The sequence below is a fragment of the Neofelis nebulosa genome, chromosome 5 (assembly GCF_028018385.1).
Source record: "Neofelis nebulosa isolate mNeoNeb1 chromosome 5, mNeoNeb1.pri, whole genome shotgun sequence".
Lineage (NCBI taxonomy): Eukaryota > Metazoa > Chordata > Mammalia > Carnivora > Felidae > Neofelis > Neofelis nebulosa.
In genome coordinates, this window is record NC_080786.1 from 63008836 (window position 1) to 63036307 (window position 27472).

Genomic DNA, 27472 nt, shown 5'->3' on the forward strand with positions numbered 1-27472 from the left:
AATGATCAGAGAGGACTCTCTCTTTCATGGCTCCTCTACTGGACACCAGCCTGCTCCTGCCTGAAGCATCCCCTCAGGTTGCCCCAACAGAGAGAGTTCCAAGCAGGAGAAAGCCCTTCCTCCGGGTCCCTTTCTGCCTTCCAGTGACTTTCACTGATTGCCCCCACAGCCTGCTGGACACCTCAGCTCCTCCCTCACACCAGCCCTGCTGTGTTGGACCAGAGTCTGGTCCCATCAACTTCTCCCCCTTTAGGACTAAACGTGCCCAGGTCTTTCAGTCATTCTTCGCATGTCCTGGCTTCCAGAACAAACAGGATGCTTCATCCCCATCACTTTATTTATTTATTTTTTTTTTAATTTTTTTTTTTTCAACGTTTTTTATTTATTTTTGGGACAGAGAGAGACAGAGCATGAACGGGGGAGGGGCAGAGAGAGAGGGAGACACAGAATCGGAAACAGGCTCCAGGCTCCGAGCCATCAGCCCAGAGCCTGACGCGGGGCTCGAACTCACGGACCGCGAGATCGTGACCTGGCTGAAGTCGGACGCTTAACCGACTGCGCCACCCAGGCGCCCCCCCCATCACTTTAATCTTTCCCACAGTTTGGTTCCACTGTGCATTTATTTGGAGCTTAGCATTCCAGGCACTCAACAGCTGCCCTCCATTCCTAGGTGTCCATGTTCATGTGTATCTCTTCCTTGCTCTACAACATGACTCACCATATTCTCAAGACCTAAGTGTTAAAGACAATGTGCATGCTTTTCCTATTGAAGTATTTTTCTATTGTGGAAATTTTCAAAGGTACAAAACATAGCATGAACTCCTGTGTCCCCATCATTCGGCTTCATTACATCAGTCTTGTTTCACCCACTTCCCATCTTCTTTTTTCTTTCTTTCTTTCTTTCTTTCTTTCTTTCTTTCTTTCTTTCTTTCTTTCTTTCTTTCTTTCTTTCTTTCTTTCCTTCCTTCCTTCCTTCCTTCCTTCCTTCCTTCCTTCCTTCCTTTCTTTCTTTCTTTCTTTCTTTCTTTCTTTCTTTCTTTCAGTAGAGGCATATGTCGTTTTATTCCACTTCACTTTACTGTGCTTTGCAGACAGTGCTTTTTTTATTTTAAATAACAAATTGGCAGTTTGTGGCAACTCTGCACCAAGCACCATTTTTTCCAACAGCATTTACTCACTTTGTGTCTCTATGTCACATTTTGGTAATTCTCAGAATATGTCAAACTTTTTCCTTATTTGTTATGTGATCAGTGATTATGACTTGCTGAAAGCTCAGATGATGGTTAGCACTTTTCAGCAATGTTTTCAAACTAAGGCAAATATGTTCTTTTTTTTGGACATAACATATTGCACACTTAATAGACTATAGTATAGTGTACTGGGAAACCAGAAAATTGAATGGACTCGCTTTTTTGCAGTCTTTTCTTTATTGTGGTAATCTGAAACTGAACCCACAATATCTCCAAGATATGACTATATTCTATTTTTATTTATCCTAGAATATTATTGACTGTATTCCCTGTGCTGTACTTTTCATCTCCAGGACTTACTTATTTTGTACCTCTGAATTCCCTTTTTCACCCATCCCCCACCTACCTCCTCTCTGGTAACTACAAGTTTGTCCTCTGTATTTAAGAGTCCATTTTTTTGTGGGGCGCCTGGGTGGCTCAGTTGGTTGAAAGTCCAACTTCAGCTCAGTTCATGGTCTCACGGTGTGTGAGTTCGAGCCCCGCATCAGGCTCTGTGCTGACAGCTCAGAGCCTGGAGCCTACTTCGGATTCTGTGTCTCCCTCTCTCTGCCCCTCCCCCACTCATGCTCTGTTTCTCTGTTAAAAATAAACATTTTTTTAAAAAAGAGTTTTTTGGGGCGCCTGGGTGGCTCAGTCAGTTAAGCGGCCGACTTCGGCTCAGGTCATGATCTCGCGGTCCGTGAGTTCGAGCCCCGCATCGGGCTCTGTGCTGACAGCTCAGAGCCTGGAGCCTGTTTCAGATTCTGTGTCTCCCTCTCTCTGACCCTCCCCTGTTCATGCTCTGTCTCTCCCTGTCTCAAAAATAAATAAAACGTAAAAAAAATAAAATAAAATAAAATAAATAACTAAATAAAAGAGGTTTTTTTTGTTTTGCATTTTAGATTCCACACATAAGTGCAATCCTATAGTATTTGTCTTTCTTTACTTATTTCACTTAGCATTACACCCTCTAGGTCCAACTATGTTGTCACAAATAGCAAGATCTCATTCTTGGGGCACCTGGCTGGCTTAGTCTTAGAGTACCGCATGTGACTCAACCTTTGGGTCATGGGTTCAAGCCCCATGTTAGGTGTAGAGCTTACTTAATTAAGAAAAAAAGAGGGAAGTGTAGGTTTGTGTGTATCTTTTAAAACAAGATCTCGTTCTTTTTTTATGGCTCAGAAATATTATATGTCTACATACATATCACTCTTCTTTAGCCATTCATCTATCTGTGGACACTTAGGTTGCTTCCATATCTTGGCTATTGTAAATAATGCTGCAATAAACACAGGGGTGCATATATCTTTTCAAATTAGTGTTTGTGTTTTCTTTGGGTAAGTACCCAGTAGTAGGATTACTGGATCATGATATTTCTATTTTTAATTTTTTGAGGAACCTCCATACACTTTTCCACAGTAGCTGCACCAATTTACATTGCCATGAACAGTGCATGAGGGTTCCTTTTTCTCCATATCCTCTCCAGCGCTTGTTGACTTTTTGATTTTAACCATTCTGACAGGTGTTAGGTGACTCTTCCTTGTGTTGTGTTTTAAGATTTTTTTAAAGTAACGTCTACACCCAATGTGGGGCTCAAACATACAACCCTGAGATCAAGTGTCACCATGCTCCGCTGACTGAGCCAGCCAGGCGCTCCCTCGTTGTGGTTTTGATTTGCATCCCCCCATTGACCAATGATAGTGAGCATCTTTTCATGTGTCTGTTGGCCATCTGTATGTCTTCTTTGGGAAAACCTCTCTTCAGTTCTTCTGCCCATTTTCTAATTGGATTATTTCGGATTTTTGGTGTTGAATTGTACAAATTCTTTATACATTGTGGATATTCATGCCTTATTGAATATATCATTTGCAAATATCTTCTCCCATTCAGTAAGTTGCCTTTTCATGCTTTTGGTGGTTTCCTTCATTGTGCAAAAGCTTTTTTTTTTTTTTTTTTTTTTTTTGTGTAGTCCCAATAGTTTAATTTTGCTTTTGTTTTTCTTGCCTGAGGAGTTATATCTAGGCCAATGTCGCTAAGGCCAATGTCCAGATCACTGCCTGTGTTTTCTTCCAAGAGTTTTATGGTTTTAGGTCTCACATTTAGGTCTCTAATCCATTTTGAGTTTTTGTGTATGGTGTAAGAAAGTGGCTCAGTTTCATTCTTTTGCATGTAGGTGTCCAGTTATCCCAATACCATGTATTGAAGAAACTGTCTCTGCCCAATATTGTATATTCTTGCCTCCTTTGCCATAGATTACTTGATCACATAAGCATAGATTTATTTCTTGGGTCTTGTTCTGTTCTATTGATCTATGTGTCTATGTTTGTGCCAGTACCATACTGTTGACATTACTACAACTTTGTAGTATATCTTGAAATCTAGGATTGAGATATCTCCAATTTTGTTCTTTTTCTAGATTGCTTTGACTATTCAAGGTCTTTTGGGTTTCCATACACATTTTAGGATTATTTGTTCTAGTTCTGTAAAAAATGCTGTTGGTATTTTGATAGGGATTGTATTAAATCTGTAGATCGCTTTGGGTAGCTATGGACATTTTAATAATATTTGTTCTCCCAGCCCATGACTGTGGAATATCTTTCCATTTGTTTGTGTCATCTCCAATTTCTTCTATCAGTGTTCCATAGTTCTCAGAATATAGGTCTTTTACCTCCTTCGTTTTTTCCTAGGTATTTTATTATTTTATTATTTTTGGTGCAATTGTAAATGCGATTATTTTCTTAAATTTCTCTTTCTGCTGCTTCATTATTAGTGTATAGAAATGCAACAGAATTCTGTATATTGACTTTGAATCCTGCAACTTTACCAAATTCATTTATCAGTTCTAATAGTTTTTGGTGGAACTTTAGGGTTTTCTAGATATATCATTATGTCATCTGCAAATAGTGAAAGTTTTACTTCTTCCTTACCAATTTGGATGCCTCTTGGTTCTTTTTTTGTCTGACTGCTGTGGCTAGGGCTTCCAGTACTATGTGGAATAAGAGTGGCAAGAGTGAACATCCTTGCCTTGTGCCTGACCTTAGGGGAAAGCTCTCAGTTTTTCCCCATTGAGGGGAAAATATGATGTTAGCTGTAGGTTTGGCATATATGGCTTTTATTATGTTGAGGTGTGTTCCCTCCAGTCCCACTTTGTTGAGGGTTTTTATCATGCATAGATGTTGAGTCTTGTCAAGTGCTTTTTCTCTATATACTGAGATGAATCTATGGTTTTTGAGATGATCGTATTATTATAGTTTAAAGCAAATCCCAGACATTGTTTTAACATTCCTGTACTGTTTGAATTTGCCAATCATGTGAGTATCCTAATTATGATTATTTCACAATTTTATATTTATTATATATTTTTAAAATCTGGGTAATCGGATCATAGGTTGTGGAAATACTTACGTAGTTTACTCTGGGAAAGTGCTGTTATTTATAAAGGAAAAAATTAAGCTACAAGTGATTAAGAAATTCTTAAAGGATGTTTGTTAAAATAATCAAAGCAATAGAAAAGTGGCAATGGCTAACCACACACATTAATACTTGTTATTAACTAAAATGTGTTTGGAGGGGTGCTCATTGCTTCACAGATCTGGCAGCTGGTGGTTACACAGCGATAGAGGTGTGGGGACAAGAGTAGATGAGAGACACAGGTGTAGTCTCCAATTCATTGTTTTCCAATGGGAAGTGGACGTATAGAGGCGATTTTAGGGGATATGTGAGAATGGTATTATAGACTCTGAATCCCACAGTGTACAAGCTATTCCTTATTCAATTCTCATTCCATCTTTCTAAATTGACATGGAGAAAGCGTCAGATTGATGCTAATATGCCTCTAAAGCTCTCTCTTCCCCTTTTTCTAACCAAGAATGAACCTCTATTCAAAGCTTTCATATGGCAACAGTCTAACAATGTCTATATATGAGAAGTGATGCCTGTATTTCAGCTATAGTGATGATCAGTTTCCTGTTTTTGTTTTGTTTTTGAGGCACGGAGGGGCAGAGAGAGGGAGAGAGAATCGAAAGCAGGCTCCACGCTGTAAGTGCAGAACTCAACAAGGGGAACAATCCCGCAAACCATGATATAATGACCTGAACTGAGATCAAGAGTCTGATCTTAACCTACTGAACCACCCAGGCACCCCTGTTTCTTGTTTAAATAAAAGCATTTAAGTTAAAGAGTTAATATGAAGAAAAAATTAAGTAACAGTGCAGGTACGACGTGGACAGGGCAAACTTTGTGAAGGCAGACCATAGGTAACTGAAATTTGCGTAACACCAAGCTGGCGAGAGAACGCCACAACTCTCCTGCTATGGGGAAAGCAAGGAGCAGAAGCTGGAATGACCCATTACCACATCTATGCCCATCTCCTTTGTGAAAAGCCCGCCACTCTCTTCTTGGCCTTTGAATTGCCCTTATTCATTTTCACCAGATCTCTTCTAAGCAGGTGTCAGAGAGAAGGGAAGCTTTGCAGGGGACTCAGCCACAGGTCTGGCTGCCCTCCCTCCTTTCCTTCCTCTTGCAGGACAGGCACACTGGGCTCCCTGTGCCAGCACTGCTTTGGGACCAGTAGATACGAACCCAGGACAGCCACGTCCTCTGTCACCAGGGAACAGCTGCTCAGTCTCAGCACTTGAAGGGACTCTGAGAACTTCAGTGTTTCCAGAAGCAGCTTCAGGTTGCCACCAATACATTTATTCCAAGAAAGGTCAAAAACTTCCAGAGCAGGGAGGTGAGCAGAGGCTTCAGCTAAAATTGAGAATAGTAAGAAGAGCAAGCATTTAGGCTTCCCTCTTTGAAACTGAGCAACCTGGGGCAACATATTAATAGAACTAAAGTTAAGACAGTTGTGGAGACTGTTGTCTTTTTCCCAAAATTCATGTCCACAGCTTCGGTTGTCTATTTTTATTTGAGAGAAATGCTGGAAACTTTGGAAAAGTAAAACTCAGCAAAATGGAATTCACTATTGACTGGGATTTTTCTCCTTCAGTTGACATCCAGGAGGGAGAAAGAGGCAAAGGATTTGGACAGCTGGTCAGGATTTCCAGTACATGTCCTGGTTTTACGTATTCCCTTGTACAGTTACTGCTAAGGTTCAGACAGGGGGCCAAGTCTCCGAAACACCAGAATATGTTGTGTCTACCTACCTGCAGTGACAGAGACAAGGAAGGGAACTAGTGTATTTTGGAGAGATTTTTAAAGAAGATTAAAAGAAGTTCTGCTCAATTCTCAGTTGCCCCTAATATTGCAATTAACCCAAACAACTTATTGCCAAGATATAGTTAATTATGCTTTAATTCCATTCTTCTTTCTAAAGAATAACAGGTGTCCAAGAGGCAAATATATATCCTTTTATAATATCTAAAAAGAAAATCCCTATCACCTACATGGTACAGGGACCTATCAATGAGAAATGGAGCTTTTTCTTCTAAAATTAAGGTGGAGAAATATGTGTTTACTTCTTAATGCAAACTGATATGATTCAGTGTAATATCTGCTTGATTATGATTCATTATGCAGCAATAATTGAAAGGAGTTATTATCCTCTGATGGCAGAAGACACAAAATTAAAAACAAAATTTTCTTTAAAAAATATCCAACTTTTTCCAAATAGAAAGTATATTTATAAAACATCATGGGGGCACCTGGGTGGCACAGTTGGTTAAGCATCTGAGGTCGGGCTCAGGTCACGATCTCAAGGTTTGTGGGTTTGAATAGCCCACGCCAGGCTCTCTGGTGTCAGCTCAGAAACTGCTTTGGATCCTCTATCTCCCTCCCTCTCTGCCCCATTCCTGCACACATGTGCTCTCTCTCAAAAAATAAACATTAAAAAATTTTTTTAAAAAATCACGTTGGGGACATCACGTTGTCCCTAAATTTATTTTTTGTGGCACTTTCCTAACTGAACATTAGTCTGAGCAATGGCATGCATCATGTATGTGCGTGCGTGTGTTTACCTAACCATTTGGGGGATTACAGACCCCTTTGAGAAGTTACTTTGTTTTACTTGCTTAGCTCATGTCAGAAATACCTAAAGTGTGGTTAGGGTATATACAGTGAAGAAGAAGTGTCATCTCTGCCTTCAAGGAGGTTATAAACTGGGGGAAATATGCACATTGAGAAAAACAAATAAATACGTAACTGCAAATTCTGATAAAAGCTATAAAAAAGATACGGGGCTCCTAATTTAGATCAGAGATGCTGTATTAACAGGGAGCATTCATGCTGAGACCTGAAGTCAGGGCTCCCCAAGAAAGAATAGGGTGTGGGGGCGTTCCATCCAGAAAACAGAAAGGCCTGAAGACAAAGGTGAGCCCAGTGACAGGAAGGAACCAAAAGAAGCTGGTTCAGGGAGCAAGGAGGAGAGTGGCCGAGATCACCTGCGCCTTTTAGACCCCATGAAGGAATGTGGATTTTACCAGAGGTGATGCAGGCAGCCATTGAGTCTGTTTAAACTGGGTAGTAGTAAGATCCAATTTACTTTTTTTTTCAAGTTTATTTTTATTTATTTTTGAGAGCATGCATGAAAGAGTGTGAGCCAGGGAGGGGCAGAGAGAGAGGGAGAGAGAATTCCAAGCAGGCTCTGCTCTGTCAGCACAGAGCAATGTGTGTGCAATGTGTTTTGTTGGGTGGCAAATTCAGTAAAATGACACAAAGTGCCTCTGCCTCAGAATATCTCCCTCTGCTTGAAGGTGATAGTCTTGCCCCTCAAAAAGGCAGAAATTCCAGATTCTCTAGACCCCTGATCTAGGCTGGGCTGTATCCATGACCTTCCAGCAGGCCTGGATTCCTAGAGAAGACAACAAATCATGCTGGGAAGTAGATGTTGGGCAGTCAGCTAGGCTCACACACTGGTAACTGCCTCGCTTTTCCCATAAGACTCCCAGCAATCCAGTTTATATTGTCACCTCAGTGAAATGACAAGTTACCATGGATATGGACCTCCAGAGTTGGCTACGTACAGTCTAGATTTTAATTTTTTTTTTTTTAACATTTATTTGGGGTTTTTTTGTTTGTTTTTTTTTTGAGAGACAGAGCATGAATGGGGTGGGAGGACAGAGAGCGGCAGACAGAATCCAAAGCAGACTCCAGGCTCTGAACTGACAGCACAGAGCCCAATGTGGGGCTTGAACTCACGGACCATGAGATCATGACCTGAGCCGAAGTCGGATGCTTAACCACTGAGCCACCCAGGTGCCCCACGTACAGTCTACATTTTAAATGTTAGATTTGCAAATGCCAGAATCATTCATGCGGCCTTCAGAAGGCCACTTTTAGGGAAGCATATTTCCTGAAGAGAAGACAAATTAGTACTTCACAAGTTTGCCTATGGCCGAGCCTTGGCATGAAATTCCGATGTATGGAATATGTGTTCTCATGTGTTACTGTACATACTTGTAGGGATCTGGGGAATTCTCTTACCGAGGGCAGTAAACGTCTCACTTTGCAAAGCACAGTTGTTGATGAGTAAGGACTTCAGGGCTGGTAAAAATCGGAGCCGGCTGAGTAGGTTTTCAGAAGAGCCGCCCATCTTTTTGTTGGCAGATAAATCCAACTCTTGAAGACTTGAGAGTAAAGGGATTACCTGGGCTGTTAAAATGTCAGCAGTGACGTGTTTTAGGCACCATCTCACAAAGAGTGTTCTGGGTGTTTGGGTCCCGCAATCTCCCTCCTTGACACACCCCTGCACACACGCACACCAGCCACACTTCCCAATGTACAGCTTGGGCTTTTCTGCTTCCAAGCCTCTCTTCAGGCTAGAAGTTAAGACCAAAGATTATGGAGACAAAACTGGTTCTAATGCTGCTTCTGCTGCTAAAGAATTGTATGACTTCAGAGAAGTCACTTAACTTCCCTGAATCTCAGTTATCTCAATAATGAGAAGAGTAACAGTACTTCACAGGGTCATTGGAAAGATAAAACAACTGAGTATATTTAAAGTACTTGGTACATGGCCTGGCACACATTAACAGCTCAATTAATGTTCAGTGTCATCATTCTTTTCTCAGAATAAAGTAATAAGTACGAGGAAGGCAATGAAAGCAAGCAGTCAGGATGGAGGTCTGTTGGTGACAGCACTGGCTTGGGGTCCTGAGGGCCCTGCTGTGCCAGGAGTTACTCCTGCTTCACTATCTTTCTGCTACTTTTCGTGCTTGCAAGCCTTTGGCCTCGCTCTTTCCAGTGTGGGAGATACAGCATCCTGGCATCTCTGTGGGGCTGGCTCACCCCTGAGAGCCTTCCAGGGACACCTTGGTCACATAACTCCTTGGTCACTATCACGCCACCCTATTTATTTTTGCTTCTGTGAGGTCTGTATGTAGGGCCTGCTTCATCCCCAGAGTGTGCATCAAAGTCTAGAACACTGGAGGCACACACACATTTGTGGGAGGAGGGACGGAGGACAGGAGAAAGGCAGAAGAGAGAAGGCAGGCACGTGCAATCCCAACAGATGTAACTGTTTCTTCCTCTTCCAACCCCCACAGCACTCTGCTCTTCACCATGTAGTTGGTTTATTCCTGTCCCTGCCAGACTGAAGCTCCCTGACTGTGAATTTGCCTTTGCCCTTGGCACAGTGCTCCATACAGCTAGATGATTGGCTAAATGATCTGTAATTCCATTTCTTCGGAGCTGTCTAGAACAATCAGAAAGAAGAATGGGGAATTACTTAATACCATAAGGTATACACGGGATGTATGTTCATTTCCATCTTTTCAAAATTAGACAGTTTGCTACAGTCATTAAATAATCATTAGCTTTCCAAGGCCATCCACCCGTGTTGGTGGCTGCAAATGTAGTAAGAGAGGCTAATCCATCCCTTGTGCTATGCTAGTGATAACAATGGAGGTGCTCTAGCACCGTACCCTTCCTCTGAGTAACAAGATGAGTAACAACGTTACTCAGTTGTACCGAGGGAACTTCATTCTTTGGGATCTGGTGCATTCATAACCCAGGAGTGTCTCCTCCAACCATGACACTCAGAAGTAAAGGGGATGGTGATATTCCATAAGGCTCCACTTGGAGCCCAGAAACAGATTGTTACTTTAAAATCTTTAATGAAAGGCTTGGACGCTTCTGTTTTTCAAATTGAGGCATAAGAGTCTAAAATGTAATTTAGCAGGTCTCAGGATGCCTGGGAGTTTCAGTTGCTTAAGCGTCCAACTTTGGCTCAGGTCATGATCCTGCAGTTCATGAGTCTGAGCCCTGTGTCAGGCTCTGTGCTGATAGCTCGGAGCCTGGAGCTTGCTTTGGATTCTGTGTCTCCCTCTCTGTTCCTCCCCTGCTCACACTCTGTTTCTCTCTCTCTCTCAAAAATAAATAAACATTAAAAAAATAAAAATAAAAAAAATGTAATTCAACAGGTCTAAAATATAGACATCAGACCTAAGAACCTATTTTAACTCGTTTCCTTCCCCAATCGTACTAAAAACAACTAAAAAATTGTTTCTAGTCTTGTTTTTCATGGATTCATTCTTTTAATCAGTCATAGTCAACAAGCATTTGTGGGATACCAACTGTGGGCCCGAGCAAAGGGGAGGTTCTGAAGGTGTTCCCAACACAGGAGGGGCCCCTGACCTGGAGAGGGAGCGAGGACAAAGGCCCCAGGGACAGAGGTCAGCACGCACAAATGACCGGGGTAGAGTCAAGGAGGGGAAGGGTAGAGAATGAGGTCACAATGATAGAGGAGGAACTGGGAGACCATTTGGGCTCTCAGTAACCTAGGCCCGAGAGGACGGTGGCCTGAACCAGGGTAGTAGAAGTCTAGGTGGTGAGCTGTGGTCTGATTCTGGAGGTATTTTCAAGGCTTACTGTGGTCACAGATGGACTAAAAACCTTAATGGCAAGGCTGCACTTGCGCTGTTTGTTATAAGAAACTGCATTTATACATTATGTGGGGTAATTACAGGATTGTGTCTATGGTGGAAAGTGGGTGTGTGCCCTAAAGTTGTAACATACACCCATTATGCACCACCCCGCTGACTTGTGTAACTTTGTCTGTATCTAAGGGCTTGGCTTCACTTGTTAGTCAGAAAGCCTCAAGGCCCTTTGTTCAGCTTTCTCTCCACATCCCTGTTTGAAATAAACTTTGTGACTCACAGACTCATTTCTAAACAGAAACACATATTCAAAATTTTCTCCTTCAAGTGCCACATCCATCATTTACAAACGTGTTTAGGGGGAATTTAGATGTGCTAATACTTACTGGGCACTTAATACATGCCAAATACTAGATTGGGGGCATCCACAGAACTTTTTAGGATGTGACGCTTTCAGTAACTCCATAAACTGTAAGTTTAAGGGGACGCCTCGAATTTACCAAGTTTCCAAACATACACTGAGGTTCCAAAAGTCCTTCCTTGGCTCTACAGTTCACACTTACTCAGCGACATCACGTCATCTACCGTCAGCGAGCACTGGTGAAGATCCAGGACTTCTAGATGCTCCAACATGGCCAGCTGAGCTGACGAGTCTTCAAAACCTCCACCCAGCTCCTTGTTGCAGGAAAGGTCTAATTTCCTCAGTTCACACAAGTACCTAAAAGCAGCATCTACAAAGAAAGTCAAAAGTCCCATTTTGACAAATTACAAGGTGGAAGGCGGGTGCGTAGAGGGAGACGGAGAAAATACACTGGGCTGGGAAAAGCCAAGGCGAAGGAATAACTTTAGACTTCCTACCACCTGGCCGTCTTTGGACCTGACCGTGGCTTCTAACACACACCATCCGTGATCTGCAACGCGTGCCAATGGCTCTGGTCAAACCCTGCAACTAATGGCTCTCCTCCTCCTACACTGGAGCATTGGCATTTCAGAGAATTCTAGACTTAGGCAAACTGCCAGTGAGAAGGATATTACAGGCTCTGTAAGTTGAAGGGAAAACACAATTTCATTTCATGGTCTCCCTTACTGTGGATACTCTATATAGGGGAATAAATTTTAACTACAGATGCCACTTGATGCTGTTCTTTTTATCAGTACCAACTCCTTCCTACTACTAAGCATAAAATAATGTTGACATTTTTCAAAAGTAAGAGAAAAATGGAGAGCTTTAGTAGCACATAACTTTTATTTTGCCCCATGTCTATCTCAAACCCAAAATACCCTGGCCTTTTCAGAGGCAGTCATTTTAAAAGGTTGTTTTTGTAATCGTGCAAGTATATGCTTGTCGTAAAAGACTTAGAAAGTAATAAAACAAGGAAGATTTAAATTACCTATCATCTTATTCCCCAGCCTAACCACTGTGCATATTTTGTTGAATGTCCTAACAGCAATTATAAAGTAAAATTGCACATGTATATAAAAACCTCACCCAATATTCTGACACTCTTTTGCGATAGTCCACATGAATGTAACTTCAGTACTTTCAGATTTGAGGTACTTTTTAATCCTTGAGCAATACTGTGTAGACTGCCACCGATGTTTCTGTTAATGGAAAGATCAAGTACTTCAAGATTTTGCATCATGGGTAGCAACTGACCTAGAGGGAAGAGAAACAAACAAGAGCAGCTCAGTAAAAATGCGGGGTGTGACTGTTGGGGAAAAAGGGGAGGGCAGCTTCATGTGACCTGGGGGTATGGTGCGCCACTGTTCCAATTCAGGGTAAGAGAAAGCACAGCCAACTTTGACCCCCAGGCTGTCTGATTGTGGGCATCTTCACACTTATTTTCTGGGAAGGACTCATCCAAATCCCACCTACCCACAAACGCCCCATCTTCTGATGTGAGGTCGCAATCTACAAGCTCAAGCGTTTGTATCTTGCTCCCTTCTTGGAACTTCTGGAGGATCAGAGGCAAGTTTCCTCCCACTTTACTGTTCCAGGACAAGTTCAGCTCTTCCAGCTCAGGTATTGCCTCCAGTGCTTCTCCTGTTACCAAAGAACCCAAAGACTGGATTGATTGCTAGTCCACAAAGCAGGGGATCCATGTCAAAATCAGTACAACCATTGTTTATGGACTAGTATTAGCCAGGCGAGGGACTGGTTAGGTGCCAGGTGCCGAGGAACAGAGTGAAGAAAATGACCCACCTCCAGCCCACTCCCAGCAGTGGGTGCTTCTGTATGTACAGGCACAGCAATTCTAGTCCCTCCAAAGTTCAGAACCATGCCTATGTATAAAAATTGTAAGCAAAACAAAACAAAGCAAAACACCCCAAGGGTACCTGGGTGACTCAGTCAATTAAGCATCTGACTTCAGCTCAGGTCATGATCTCACAGTTTGTGAGTTCAAGCCCTGCGTCGGGCTCTGTGCTGACAGCTCAGAGCCTACAGCCTACTTTAGATTCTGTGTCTCCCTCTCTCTCTGCCCCTCCCCAGCTTGTGCACACTCTCTCTCAAAAATAAATAAATATTAAAAAATTAAAAAAAACCCCACCTATCATTGAGTTGTTTTTGTGGTGATAAATATTTATACTATTCCAACTACTTTCATCCACCCTGTCTGGGGTCATCATTGCTGGGAAGCTGGCCCAGAGGAAGAGGTGAGGCAAAACAGGGCACTGGCCACCACAGGGGTGAAGCTAACCCTGACATCACGAGTAGCACACACAACTGAAACCGAGCACTGCAGAGAACTAGTGACAAAGCATAAGGCATCAGCCGCTCATAACAGCCATGCAGCCCTGGCGGGTGGAGGAGGATGCAGTGAGAATGGGGTGGAACTTGACATTTCTGAAACCCTTTCACATAGGAAAGCATCCGAGGGCCAGAATGGAGGCTGGGAGAGAGAATAGGGAAGAGCAAGGAAATCCTCTTTAGGAATGACTTCCACGGCCTTGGGTAGAACAGAGGCACATACATGAAAATGCACTTTCTCAGCATACAGAGTCAGTCTCGACACCAAACAATTAAGAGTGCTGGAAAGTCCTTTGTGTCCGGAAGCCTCTCCTCCACTGTCCACTACTGGGCTTGGACTTCTACCATTGGTTATTCACTGTATGGAGTGCAGGAGCCTCATGTTAAAATGCATGTTCTCCCAGCACAGGAATCATTTTGTGTGTCATTGCCAGTCAGCTGGGGTGGCTTTTCTGGGGTGGCATCGCCCTGAAGCATTCCCCAGGATCAGGGAGAGAGAGAGAGAGAGAGAGAGAGAGAGAGAGAGAGAGAGAGCATGACCATGTCTGCAGTTGCATGTGGTACTGGAGAGCCACGCATCTATCATCCTGCACTAAGCAACTGTAACCAGTGTAGCAATGATGGAACGCCTCCTGATTTACGGTCTCTCATCAGTCAACCATCTATTCTCCAGGTACCCCATCTGCCATCAAGGCTAAGGAAGACCCCTTCTGATGGGAGAAGATGCAAAAGCCCTTCCAGAGAGGAGTCTGGGAAAGGGAGCAAGGCATAAAACATCACAGCAACAAAGATGCAGACTCTCTCTTGAACCTGGCAAGTTCGGAGTGAGTCCCAGGGCAGAAATTCCATTCCCTGGCTTCTTAAGGCTGGAAGATCATAACAAAGATTAGACTCATCATAGAAAATAAAGAAACAACATTTTCTTTTTGTGCCTGAGTGGCAGTGAGTTGAATTTGCAACTCTGCTACACAATAACCAGCTGCTAAATTAATTACTTAAAATCACTGAAAGTTAGTTTTGGATGAGGGAAGAGCAAAAGGAGGGACTATCCATTATTGAGCACATGCTGGGCATGTAGTAAATGCTTTAAAGAAATTAGTTAATCCTCACAATAGTTTTCTGAGGTGGATATGAACCCCATTTCAGAGATAAGAAAGCTGAGGCTCAGGAAGTTTAAATCATTTGTCCATGGTCTCAAAGCTAGTTAGAAGTGGGGGGTAGGATTTGCACTAGGGCCTGGCCTGCTCTCAGATGGATGGTGTTTCTCCTCGACTACAGGAAGGGTAGGCCAGGGGCATCAACTGACCTCGATCTTCCACAGAGGGCAGAGAGAAGACATTTGACATGAACTGTGTTGTCTCTACAGAAATCTTTGCAGAGATGTAAATGATCAAAATATGTCATTGAAATAAGAAACTCCAGACCAAGAGAATTTTTAAAAATGTTAATGGCAGCTGAAACCAGCAAGCATTTTAGTAAAGGGTTGGGTAACATGAGAAATTGTATCCTACATTCTATTTTATTCTATGTTCACTAATTAACTAACTTGAGGTTCTAGTTCTATTTAAACCATTGCTTTTAGTTTTAAAATCTTGTTTTGGTCAATTTTTTTAAATGGGGGTGGAAAAATAGAAGAGGTTGTTTTCGAATTGGAAGATAACTTATTATCTACCTCAATTTTACAGGTGAGTAACAGTGAGTAAGCAAATTTGACAATTATCTCCATTTAAATTCCATGAGAGCAGATACCTGACCAACCTTTCTCCTTTCTCTATCCTGGGGCTTAGCACAATGCTAGGTGCAGGCTACTTAGCTTTTCAGAAGTTATACAAGTGCCCAGCATGGCATTTCATCGTCCTTGTGCTCTCATCTATGAGCCCCGGAGGGGCTGTGACCCAGATGGTTTGCCCTTGATGCTTCAGAGCTGCTAGCAGTGAGGCATTCATCATACCCAGTGCTCGAACATCATCAGTGGTAAGTCTGCAACTTCCCAGCCTCAGGATTTTTAACTTGCTGACGAGATGCATTTGCTGGGTGACTGAATGGAGGGTTCCACCTATAAGATCATTCCAGGAAATATCCAGTTTTTCCAAGTCTGGGAGAAGAGGCAGCAAAGCAACTGGAAGGGAACAAGAGAAAAGACAGATTTGCACATGCAATGTGTAACTGGTAGTACATGGGACCCAGTGCCTATTGCACTGTAAGAGAAGAGGGAGGGGTGGACATGTTGACTTTCAGCAAAGCACGGCTCCCTCAGCCATGCAATCGGGACAGACTGCATTTCCTAGGGCATTTTCTATTTCTGCCAAAAATGCAGTGGTATCTTAAGATTTCATAGAACTCCTTTATTGTAGTAGAAACGGTAGCTCTACTGTTACTAGCATTGTCACTGTAATATGTACACTAGTCCTTTCCATTTTTGCAGAGCACCCTGAGGTCCCTCACCCCCTCATCCTAGTGGATCCTCAGGCTGAAAGCAGAGGACTGCACTGTTGGCCAGGGTTGCTGAGATTGAGGGTACTAGTTACCCTTTCTTTGTGATCATCATTGCCTGGGTATCACAACCTTCTGAAACTCCCATTATATTTAAATGGACCGACTTGTGGAGATTTTAGATAAGCACAAAGCCTGACCAGAATCTTCTCTGAGTATCTGCCATCACTCATTAAAAGTGAAGTTACTGCCTGTGAAAAACATTCTCAAAGGCCATCTTTATCTCCCAGAGCGGCAAGACCCGAGAGTGGAGACTGGAGACTGGAGACGCCAGCCGCCAGCTGAGAGGAAGTAAAGCATCTTTGCTTGTTTTTAAATATGTCTTGAAGGTTAAGGGGCAGCCATCAGAAGCAGCAAGCTGAGGTTTTATAGCTACAGGCACAGCAACTCCAGACCTTCCAAAACTCTGAGGCCATGCTTAGGAGTGAAATTTGTTTTTGCCTTTTGTTTGTTACTAGCTTTCAAAGCAGTTGAGCCCTTTCAACTTGTTCACCAGAATTCTTATGCTTTATAAAGCGTAAGTCTATTGAACACATTAAGAAGGAAAAACAATTAAAAGCAGGATTGCTGGGGCCCGCGCTCAGAGATTTCAAGTCAGCGGGTTTGTGCTGAACTCAATTGCCTGTGTTTGCACCAGCTCTGCTAGTGACTCTGACACACAGCTATCTGGAAACACAGGTGCAGTCAGGTTTCTCTCTTAAGAGAGCTGTCCAAAGGAGAACCTGGGTAGCTCAGTTGGTTGAGCGGCCGAATTCAGCTCAGGTCATGATCTTGCAATTCGTGGGCTCAAGCCCTGTGTCAAACTCTGTACTGACAGCTTGAGCCTGCTTTGGATTTTGTGTCTCCCTCTCTCTCTACCCCTCCCCCACTCAGTCTCTCTCTCTCTTTCTCTCTCTCTCTCTCTCAAAAATAAACTTAAAAAAAAAACAACCAAACATTTAAAGAGAGTTGTCCAAAATATAATGGCATGCGTTTTAATTAAAATAGTCAAGGACCCCTCACTCAAAATTCAGTTGATTTGACACCTCTGTGTTGGTGGACACATCTAATTTGATGAAAGACTTGACTCAAGGCATCTGGGAGAAAGAGAAAAGATAAGGTGGCAGTGGTTGTGTGAGGGGGGGTCTTCACGACCAGACTCCTGCTTACGCGTGACACGTGATGGTTACACTCTCATTCCACAGATGACAGAACACAACACCCTTTTACATGCCCAGCGGGGCTTGGCTCTACGGATGAGCCACACGAGCTTAGATCGTACGCAAAACAAATGTTTTTCAGGGAAGAAGAAGCAATTGGTAGGGAAGTAAAATTACTCAGGAAAAACAGACAAATGAACCTTCCTCCTAAACTTGGCTCAAATCTTTGTAGCTTGAGGAAGGATTAATTAACTTGTCTTTTGTTGTTGCTTTATTTATTATTTTTTTTAATGTTTATTTATTTTTGAGACAGAGAGAGACAGAGCATGAACGGGGGAGGGGCAGAGAGAGAGGGAGACACAGAATCGGAAGCAGGCTTCAGGCTCTGAGCCGTCAGCCCAGAGCCCGACGCGGGGCTTGAACTCACGGACTCACAGACCGTGAGATCGTGACCTGAGCTGAAGTCGGACGCTCAACCGACTGAGCCACCCAGGCGCCCCTTGTTGTTGTTGTTTTAAATAGTGGTGCCGCTGCTCTTCCTGATTGGGTGGGGCCACCCAGCAGACCTCGGGTGGTCAGGTGAGTGATGGGTGTGTTTTGCCTGCTCATCTCCCCTCAAAGGCCCTGGGTCCCTCTGTGCCAAGTCAGCTGCATACAGACCCACTTCCCTCACGTCTGCGGTCGTTAATCCGCAGTTATTCAGATCCAGACACTTGTTGACAGCCTTTCTGCCCAGCTTCTGCAGGAACTGCTCGTTTTTCTCCATCCTGGATCCCAACTCCATTTCTGAAGTGAGAGGCTTAGCTACATTATCAGGAGAAAGAAGAACTTGCTGTTAATGCAGATAGTGTTAAAGATGCACGGCGATCGCAAGAAGACAAGTAAACAGACTAACAACAACCCTGAGCTGGTCCTTGGAGAAACCTCAACCCAGAAGAGGAAGCATTTACCAGGGGACAGAACTTAACTGCTGTCCTGCCTCCGGGTGCTGGACAGTGATCACTCCCATGACCCTTTTCTTACAAAGGAGCCTGAGGAACTCGGTGGCTGTTCTTTCCTGGCCTGACCTAGGTTTCTCCTGTTGTAGACAGTGTTGTTCTCCCTGGACCGAGTAGTAAACTTGTTAGCACAGGGTTGAAGCCGAGCACGGCTGAGAGACGCACAGATGTCTCCGGTGAATGCTCATGGTGGGGAACACAGGTAATTTGACCAAACAAATTGCCAAATTTGCCAAAGGCAAAGTGTTGCAATCACTGCCAATGGGCTTCAGCTGGCTACAGGGAGCGAATCAAACACTTGTTGCTCATTTCGTAGACCATTCCATTGACAGATGCAGAGACAGTGGTGCCTGGGAGACCTTTTCTCAACTCCTGCCACAGGACACTTTCAGGAAGACTCATTTGTCCTTCTTGTCACTGAAGACTACTTACATGGCACCCTCACCAAGTTCCTCTGTACTAACACAGTACTAACCTGATAACACTAAAATAATAAAAGCCTTACTTTTTCATTTTTTTTAATGTTTATTTCTGAGAGAGAGCGTGAACGGGGGAGGGGCAGAGACAGAGGGAGACAGAGTCCGAGGCAGGCTCCAGGCTCTGAGCTGTCAGCACAGAGCCCGACACGGGGCTCAGGCCTACGAACCATGAGATCATGACCTGAGCCGAAGTCAGACGCTCAACCGACTGAGTCACCCGGACGCCCCTAAAAGCTTTCCATTTATTGAACACCTATTATGTACGAGTGCTGCACCTACCCCACGTGCCAGCGTTTGAGACACGTATAAAATACATCATCCTTTTGGAAGAAAAAATGAATATGCAAAAAAGGGTCACTGACAGTGACTTTTTAGAGGTTTTATAAATGAAAATGTACAATTTAAAACATATTAAAAAAGTTTACTGGAATCCAATACAAAAGTGTAAGTTCTAAATGTGCAGTAATATTCTACTAACCCTGACAAAGTATAAAAACCACATAGCTAAAAAGAAATACTATATTGGTACCAGTGAAAATTAATGGTAGGACTTCAGTAGTAATCAATTTAGATTTAAATATTAGGAGAGTAATAAGAACGCTACCTCTCCACAGTGTGTCTGGCAGCTTGCTATTTTTTCTATTATAATTTATTGTCAAATTGACTAACATACAGTGTGTAAAGTGTGCTCTTGGTTTTTGGGGTAGATTCCTGTGATTCATTGCTTACATACAACACCCAGTGCTCATCCCAACAGGTGCCCTCCTCAATGCCAATCACCCCTCTTCCCTTCTCCTCCTCCCACCCCCCCATCAACCCTCAGTTTGTTCTCTGTGTTTATGAGTCTCTTATGGTTTGCCTCCCTCCCTCTCTGTTTGTAACTATTTTTTCCTCTTCCCTTCCCCCATGGCCTTCTGTTAAGTTTCTCAAGATCCACATGAGTAAAAATATATGATATCTGTCCTTCTCTGACTGACTTACTTCACTCAGCATAATATCATCCAGTTCCATCCACCTTGCTGCAAATGGCAGGATTTCATTCTTTCTCATTGCCAAGTAATATTCTATTGTATATATAAACCACATCTTCTTTATCCATTCATCAGTTGATGGACATTTGAGCTCTTTCCATAATTTGGCTATTGTTGAAAGTGCTGCTATAAACATTGGGGTACATGTTCTCCTATGAATCAGCACTCCTGTATCCCTTGGGTAAATTCCTAGTAGTGTTATTGCTGGGTCATAGGATACTTCCATTTTTAATATTTTGAGGAACCTCCACACTGTTTTTCCAGAGCGGCTGCACCAGTTTGCATTCCCACCAACAGTGCAAGAGGGTTCCTGTTTCTCCACATCCTCGCCAACATCTGTTGTTGCCTAAGTTGTTAATTTTAGCCACTCTGACCGGTGTGAGGTGATATCTCAGTGTGGCTTTGATTTGTATTTACCTGATGATGAGTGATGTTGAGAATCTTTTCATGTGTCTGTTAGCCATCTGGATGTCTTTTTTGGAAAAGTGTCTATTCTTGTCTTCTGCCCATTTCTTCACTGGATTATTTTTCAGGTGTTGAGTTTGGTAAGTTCTTTATAGATTTTGGATACTAGTCCTTTATCTCATATGTCATTTGCAAATATCTTTTCCCATTCCATCGGGTGCCTTTTAGTTTTGTTGTTTCCTTTGCAGTACAGAAGCTTTTTATCTTGATGAGGTCCCAAAAGTTTATTTTTGCTTTTAATTCCCTTGCCTTTGGAGATGTGTTGAGTAAGAAATTGCTGTGGCTGAGGTCAAAGAAGTTGTTGCCTGCTTTCTCCTCTAGGGTTTTGATGGTTTCCTGTCTCACATTTAGGTCTTTTATCCATTTTGAGGGTTTTTTGTGTGTGTGTATGGTGAAATAAAGTGGCCTTCTTCATTCTTCTGCATGTTGTTGTCCAGTTCTCCCAGTTTGCTAAAGAGACTGTATTTTTTCCATTGGATACTCTTTCCTGCTTTGTCAAAATTAGTTGGCCATACATTTGTAGGTCCAATTCTGGGCTCTCTATTCTCTTCCATTCTGGGTCTATATGTCTGTTTTTGTGCCAATACCATACTGTCTTGATGATTACAGCTTTGTAATAGAGGCTAAAGTCTGGGATTGTGATGTCTCCTGCTTTGGTTTTCTTCTTCAATATTACTTTGGCTATTTGGGGTCTTTTGTGGTTTCATACAAATTTTAGGATTGTTTGTTCTAGCTTTGAGAAGAATGTCAGGGCAATTTTGATTGGGATTGCATTGAATGTGTAGATTGCTATTTTTAAGCAAACACCTATAGGGTGTGGTCTGTGTAGGGATGGTTGATGTTGCCGCATTCTCCCAGTAGGAGGCAGCACTATCCAAATTTTATCTCTTTACACAGGCCTTCCATTTCTATCAGGGTGCGCTGCATACAATGTATTTTATTTTGGGTATGGTTGCCAGATTTAGGAAAACAAAAACAGCCTGTCCAATTAAATTTAGACTTCAAGTAAACAAGGAATCATGGCTTAGTAAAAGTATGCCCCAAATATTGCATGTATTTTATGTGGCAACCCGAATTTTGAGTAGAGCAGAAGCAAGTTAGGGATGGGGGGATGGGGAGGGACTAACTCTTGCATGCAGTGAGTCCAGGACATTTTGTTAAGCTTAATTCAAAGAGTCTCAATCACACTGTTTCATAGATTTAGAACCTGAGACACAGAGAGACTGTAAGCAGCAGAGTCAGAATGTGAACCTAGAACAGACTGCTCCAGAACCCATTATGTGTGTGTATGTGTTTAAATTTTTGGGTTAGGGGGTATCTATCTGGGTGGCTCAGACAGTTAAGCGTCTGACTTCTGCTCAGGTCATGATCTCATAGTTCATGGGTTAGAGCCCCGTGTCTGGCTCTGTGCTGACAGTTCAGAGCCTGGAGCCTGCTTTGGATTCTGTGTCTCCCTCTCTCTCTACTCCTCCCTGGCTCATGTTCTCTCTCACCCTCACTCTCAAAAATAAATGAACATTAAAAATTTTTAATACGTAAATAAATTTTTGTGTTAAAATATTTGTCTGCATGATATCTTATGCTTTCTCTTTTGTTTTTAAGCCTTTATCCCCATAGGATCGACCTACGATCATGCTCAAGTTCCAGCCTTCCCAAACCTTTTTCTTCTCAAGCCACTGTTCTGTCAATCATTTCCTTTACTGTCAAATGTTTGGAAAAGGTGGTTTGTACTTGCTGGTCTCACTTCACCACATTTACCAATCATCCTCTATGTTCTGGTGACCACATTCACCTATTCAAACAAATTGTTTCTCAAAGGTCACCCGCAGACAGATTCAGGACTCTCTTCTCAGACCACATCCTGCTTGGGCATTCTGTAACGGTTGGTCTGATGGGCAAGTCTAAGACCGCAGAAGTGGAAGACTTGGTTCAAATTGTGGGTCCTGCAGGTGAGCAAGTAATTTGGCTTCTCTGAGCTTTGGGTGATTCATCTGTAAAACAGAAACTCTAATTTCTGCCTTGTTCATTTCTCAGGAGCATGGTGACTTACATTTCCTAGGGCTTCCCAGGGAGATGGGACTCTGCAGGGCCTTTTACATGAGAGGTATGTTATAAATATTTGTTGAATGAACAAATAATTGAATGAATGAATGAATGAATGAATGAATATTAGCTTTAAAACTCCTTAATTACCAAAACAAATCAACATGATAGATTTTAATCAAATGCCTCAGTATAAATATGAGTACTAATTTATGAGATCCATGGATATGAACTTACAAACCATATATTTCATTTTTTTTAATACATAAAACCCTTTCTTCAAAGGATAGCTTATGTCACAGCTCAAGATATAAGGCAGTTGAGTCAGAGCTGCTACCAGTTGGCTGAGTTGTGGTGACTGGTGCCCTATGGAGAGCACAAAGTTGTGACACGTGAACAGTTCTATGGAGTGATTCAGGACCTTTTCCTGACTGCTTTACCACTGAGACAAGCCCCTGCTTCTCCATGTGATTCTGTGAGCTAAGCAGTATCTTCACATTAAGTTCTTTTCCAACTTATATCTGCCAGGGTTGGTTTCTTGGTCATAAACAACCACGAATCCCAGTGGTTTCATAAAACATAATAATGTTTGTATGTTTGTAACGTGGGTGTTGCTGTGCAGGGAACCAAGATAACAAGTTCCTGTTTTCCATGAGCTACGTGTCCAATGGAAAAGGCAGGGGCACCTGGATGACTCACTTGGTTAAGCGTCTGACTTTTGGTTTCAGCTCAGGTCATGATTGCACAGTTTGTGGGTTTAAGTCCCACATTGGGCTTGGTGCTGACAGCGTGGAACCTGCTTGGGATTCTCTCTCTCTCTGCATCTCCCCTGCTTGCTTGCTCTCTCTCTCTAAATAAATAAACATTAAAAAAAAAAAAAAAAACAGGCCGACAGGAGAGTGCTCACAATACAGAGGAGAAGTGCAATGGTGGGGGCAGGCAGAGGGTACATGAGCACACGATAGTGACAGTAAGCACCTCAGTTCCCATGGGCAGGTCATGGCAATCTTTCAAGAGAAAGGGGTGTGTGAATGCACCTTAAGAGTGAGTGAGAGTCAGTCAGGTGGGTGGACATGAGGGAAGGATAAATGGGGGGAGGGGTGCAGGAGGATGGTGACAGAAGGGAAGGTCTTTGTAGGCACAGGGAACCCCTTTGCAAGAATGTGGCCAGCTCAGGAAACTGCAAGTAAATCTGAATGTCAGGAGTAGAGGATGAACATGAGGTTGGGGGGAAGGCAGGGGTCATGAAGAGAGATCCATCTGATCACAAACACCTTGAAGACCATGTTTGGGATTGTGGACATTCTCTTCAAGGCAAGAAAGACTCAGTGAAGGATTTTAAGCAGCTGAAAGATATCATATCTGTGATTTAGGAAGAGGACCCAGTGGTACTATGGAGTACGGGTTGGCAAGAGAACAAGAATAGAAGCAGAGAAACCAGTTAGGAAGCTGTTTCAGTGGTCTAGGTAAAAAAACAAAAAACAATGAAAGCCAGAACAGCAATGGAGAGGAGGAACCAGATCCAAGAGTCATTTTGGGGGCAGAATTAACATGACTCCAGGTACCACTGAATTTGGGGAGACGTGGAAATGGACAAGCCATGCATGGCTTGAGTGGCCAGTGTTGTTCAGTGGGGAAAACCAGCTGCCTGGCCTTGCACTATTAATTTAATCATGGTTATAGGTATTCATTAACTATGTTCCTAAAACTTCAACTCATACTTTAGAACAAATATCAACAATTTTCTGATAGAGGTTGTCTTTCTTTTTAAGTAGACTTTAACTTCCTATTTCTAAAAAATATTTAAAATATACTTAATCCACTTTCAAATAAAATTATATGTATATTTTTTTTTTTTTGAGAGAGAGAGAAGCATGAGCAGGTTAGAGGGGCAGAGAGAGAGAGAAAGAGAATCTTAAGCAGGCTCCATGGTCAGTGGGGAGCCCAACACGGGACTTGATACCACAACCCTGGGATCATGACCTGGGCCAAAATCTAAAGTTGGATGCTCAACCAACCAAGTTAGCCAAAATGATATTATTTTTGGTATTTGTTGCAAATAATCTGACAGAAATGAGGGTAGGTATAAATGAAACAAGATTGGCCATGGGTTGATAACTGTTAGAGGGAAGTGATCATGGGGGGTCCTTATACTATTCTCTCTACTTTTGGGTATGTTTGCATTAAAAGATTAAAATGTTTAAAAATACATTTAATCTAATAGATTATACATATATATATTATACATATATTAATTTTTTTAATGTTTGTTTATTTCTGAGACAGAGCATGAGTGGGGGAGGGGCAGAGAGAGGGGGAGACACAGAATCAGAAGCAGGCTCCAGGTTCTGAGCTGTCAGCACAGAGCCCAACAAGGGGCTCGAACTCACAAACCGTGAGATCATGACCTGAGCCAAAGTCAGTCGCTCAACTGACTGAGCCACCCAGGCGCCCCTCTGATAGACAATATATTAATGGCATTGTACATGACACATAGCTTTAAGGAAAGATTGGGCAATATTTATTTTCATAACCCTTGAATTTGTAATCTCTGTTCTAAGAATTTCTACTAAAAAACAAGGCTGAAATACAATGACGTATGGAAGAGGCAAGAGGGAAAGACAAAAATATTCACTGACAGGCACAGGATGGAATATCATGCAGCTGTTAAAATTAGGCATATAAACATCATGTAGCAATGTGGGGATTGAGCAGTATAAAAATATGTTTCAGAAGTAGGACCACAGCTCCGTGTAAGCTCAAGAGGGATTTGCAAGCTATTATTATAACTGCAAAAGATGCCCATTCTGGCCCCCAGCTACCTCCTCCGTGACTGTCCTATTACTTTTGTCCTCTCTCCTCTCATCCTGCTTCAGCACCCCTGACCTTGGGCTCGCTCTCAAGTACTCCAGGCTCAGTCCCACCCTGGACCTTCACATTTATAGCTGCCTTTGCCTGGGAAGCTATTCCCACAGGCATCTACGTGACTGGCTTTATTCATTCACTCTACTTGGCTTACTTTATTCAGATCTCTGCTCAGGTGCCACCAAATCAGAGACTCCTTCCCTGCAACCCCATCTAAAGTAGTACCCCATCCATCATTCTTAGTCTCCTTAGCCTGCTTTTGTTTCTTTGTATCATTTATCACGCTGAAATTATGTCTGCATCTGGTTCCTTGTGTACATAAGGTCCTGTGTTATGTGGCTGCATTTCTAACACAATAATGGCTGACATACAGTAGGTACTCGATCAATGTTTATTGACTGGCTGGTTGACCATAAATGCATGTATATGAACAAAATACTGTATCAAAATGAAAGGAAACAAGGTATTTTCTCTATACCTTCCTGTAGTGTTACATGTAATTTAAATGCTAATAATTTAAAAGTAAAATTCTTGAAGTATTTAAAGCATTTAAGTAACATAGTAAATGCTTAGAATAGAGACTCATATTAGGTTTAGTTTAACCCATATGATGTCTTTAGGGGAAAACATTATTCTAAAAAATAGAGAAACAACAGCAGTCAGTTTACCAGTATCTAAGATGTTTTCTGTTTTCTGTGCGTCATCGCTGGGTTGGAAGTCAGCAGCTTCAAGGTCATTGCTCTTTTTTCTGCTTTCAGCTTTGGTGGGCCTGAGTTTTGAGCTCCTGAAGAATTTGTTGACAAACGAAGTCCGGGGTTTGGTTTCTCCATCTGAGGAATTTTTCTTCCTTCTTTGACTCATGGTCAAGTTGAAAGTGGTCTTTCTCAATAAGACATCTTCCTGTTGTTTTCAGTTTCTGGAATTACTGAGAAGCAAAAGACTCTGTCGAGACCATGTGAAATCAGAATTTCCTTACATGAGCTTTTATTTCCCCCCTTTCTTTGTTTTTATTACTGGTAATGTTTAATGTAAAAATAAGAATGATGTAACCCAGGATCCGGGAACCAACAGATGGTGGCAGATACAAATCTAAAGCAAACTTGGGTTTTTAACTTTGCCCTACTTTATTGTGTGAAATACAGGTCGTTAAACACCACTTTGGCAAATGCATCAAATGTGTTAATACATTTGAAATTTCAGCAATTATAGTTACCTTCTGAGGGACAGTAGTAAAAGAGGATTTAGCATGTCTCTAAACTGGTCTTTTGCAAAACTATCACCCAGGGGGGGTTGCCTTCGGTAAGCCCAGCCTCCTCTCAGCAGCCTCCTCTGATGCTGCTTCTCCTGGCTTCTTCCCTTTTTCCCCCCCAGCCCTGCACCGCCACCCCCATTAGAGACACACTGGCAGTAAAAACTTCACTCACTCCATAAACAGAACCTACTCTGGGTCAGATACTGTTCTAGATGCGAGATTCAATGATGAACAAGGTACAGCTCACATCTTTGATGGAGGCTTAACCTAGTGGGAAGATAAGCCTGTAAGCCAAAGAGTCCACTGGGGTAAGAGCCATCAGGGAAGACAGACCTAAGTAAGTAGGCAGGGAAGGCTCAGTTGGGCTATGCTTGCCTTGCAGAACAGACTTTGAACAGGGAGTGACATTGCCTGGATTTTGAAGAATGGGAAGTTAAACAAGAGAGAGAAAAGGGTCCCAAGTAGAAAAATCAGGCTCAAAAGTTTCAGGCATGAAGGCCTGCAAAAGCCTCTGGTTGGCTCCACCAGTGAATTCTGGTTCATCTGGAACAAAGGATGTGGGGAATGGAGGTGAGGAGTGTGAGTTAAGGCTAAAGATTCATAAGGGGTGATCTATTGCCCCCTTCTGAGATTTGCTTTCATTCTAAGGGAGGGTTAAATACTTAAATTGGGGATAAAACTGTCAATGGATGGGGCGCCTGGGTGGCTCAGTCAGTTAAACATCCAACTTCAGCTCAGGTTATGATCTTGCAGTTTGCGAGTTCAAGCCCTGCGTAGGGTTCTGTGCTGACAGCTCAGAGCCTGGAGGCTGCCAGATTCTGTGTCTCCTCCTCTCTCTGCCCCTCCCATGCTCATGCTCTGTCGCTGTCTCTCAATAATAAACACACACACACACACACACACACACACACACA

General features: G+C 42.6%; 1 protein-coding gene across 1 annotated transcript in view; it reads right to left on the reverse strand.

The window, feature by feature from the left end:
• Positions 1 to 26352, reverse strand: part of LRRC31 (leucine rich repeat containing 31) — a 28175-nt gene extending 1823 nt beyond the window's left edge. Inside the window, exons 1-8 of the mRNA XM_058730454.1 lie at positions 25975 to 26352; positions 18086 to 18229; positions 15745 to 15912; positions 12921 to 13088; positions 12534 to 12701; positions 11608 to 11775; positions 8652 to 8819; positions 5811 to 5978 (exon numbers count right to left, since the gene is read on the reverse strand). Of these exons, the coding sequence (XP_058586437.1) occupies positions 5811 to 5978; positions 8652 to 8819; positions 11608 to 11775; positions 12534 to 12701; positions 12921 to 13088; positions 15745 to 15912; positions 18086 to 18229; positions 25975 to 26167 (1345 nt within the window). The 5' untranslated portion in view covers positions 26168 to 26352. The remainder of the gene's footprint in view (positions 1 to 5810; positions 5979 to 8651; positions 8820 to 11607; positions 11776 to 12533; positions 12702 to 12920; positions 13089 to 15744; positions 15913 to 18085; positions 18230 to 25974) is intronic.
• Between the last annotated feature and the right edge of the window lie 1120 nt (positions 26353 to 27472).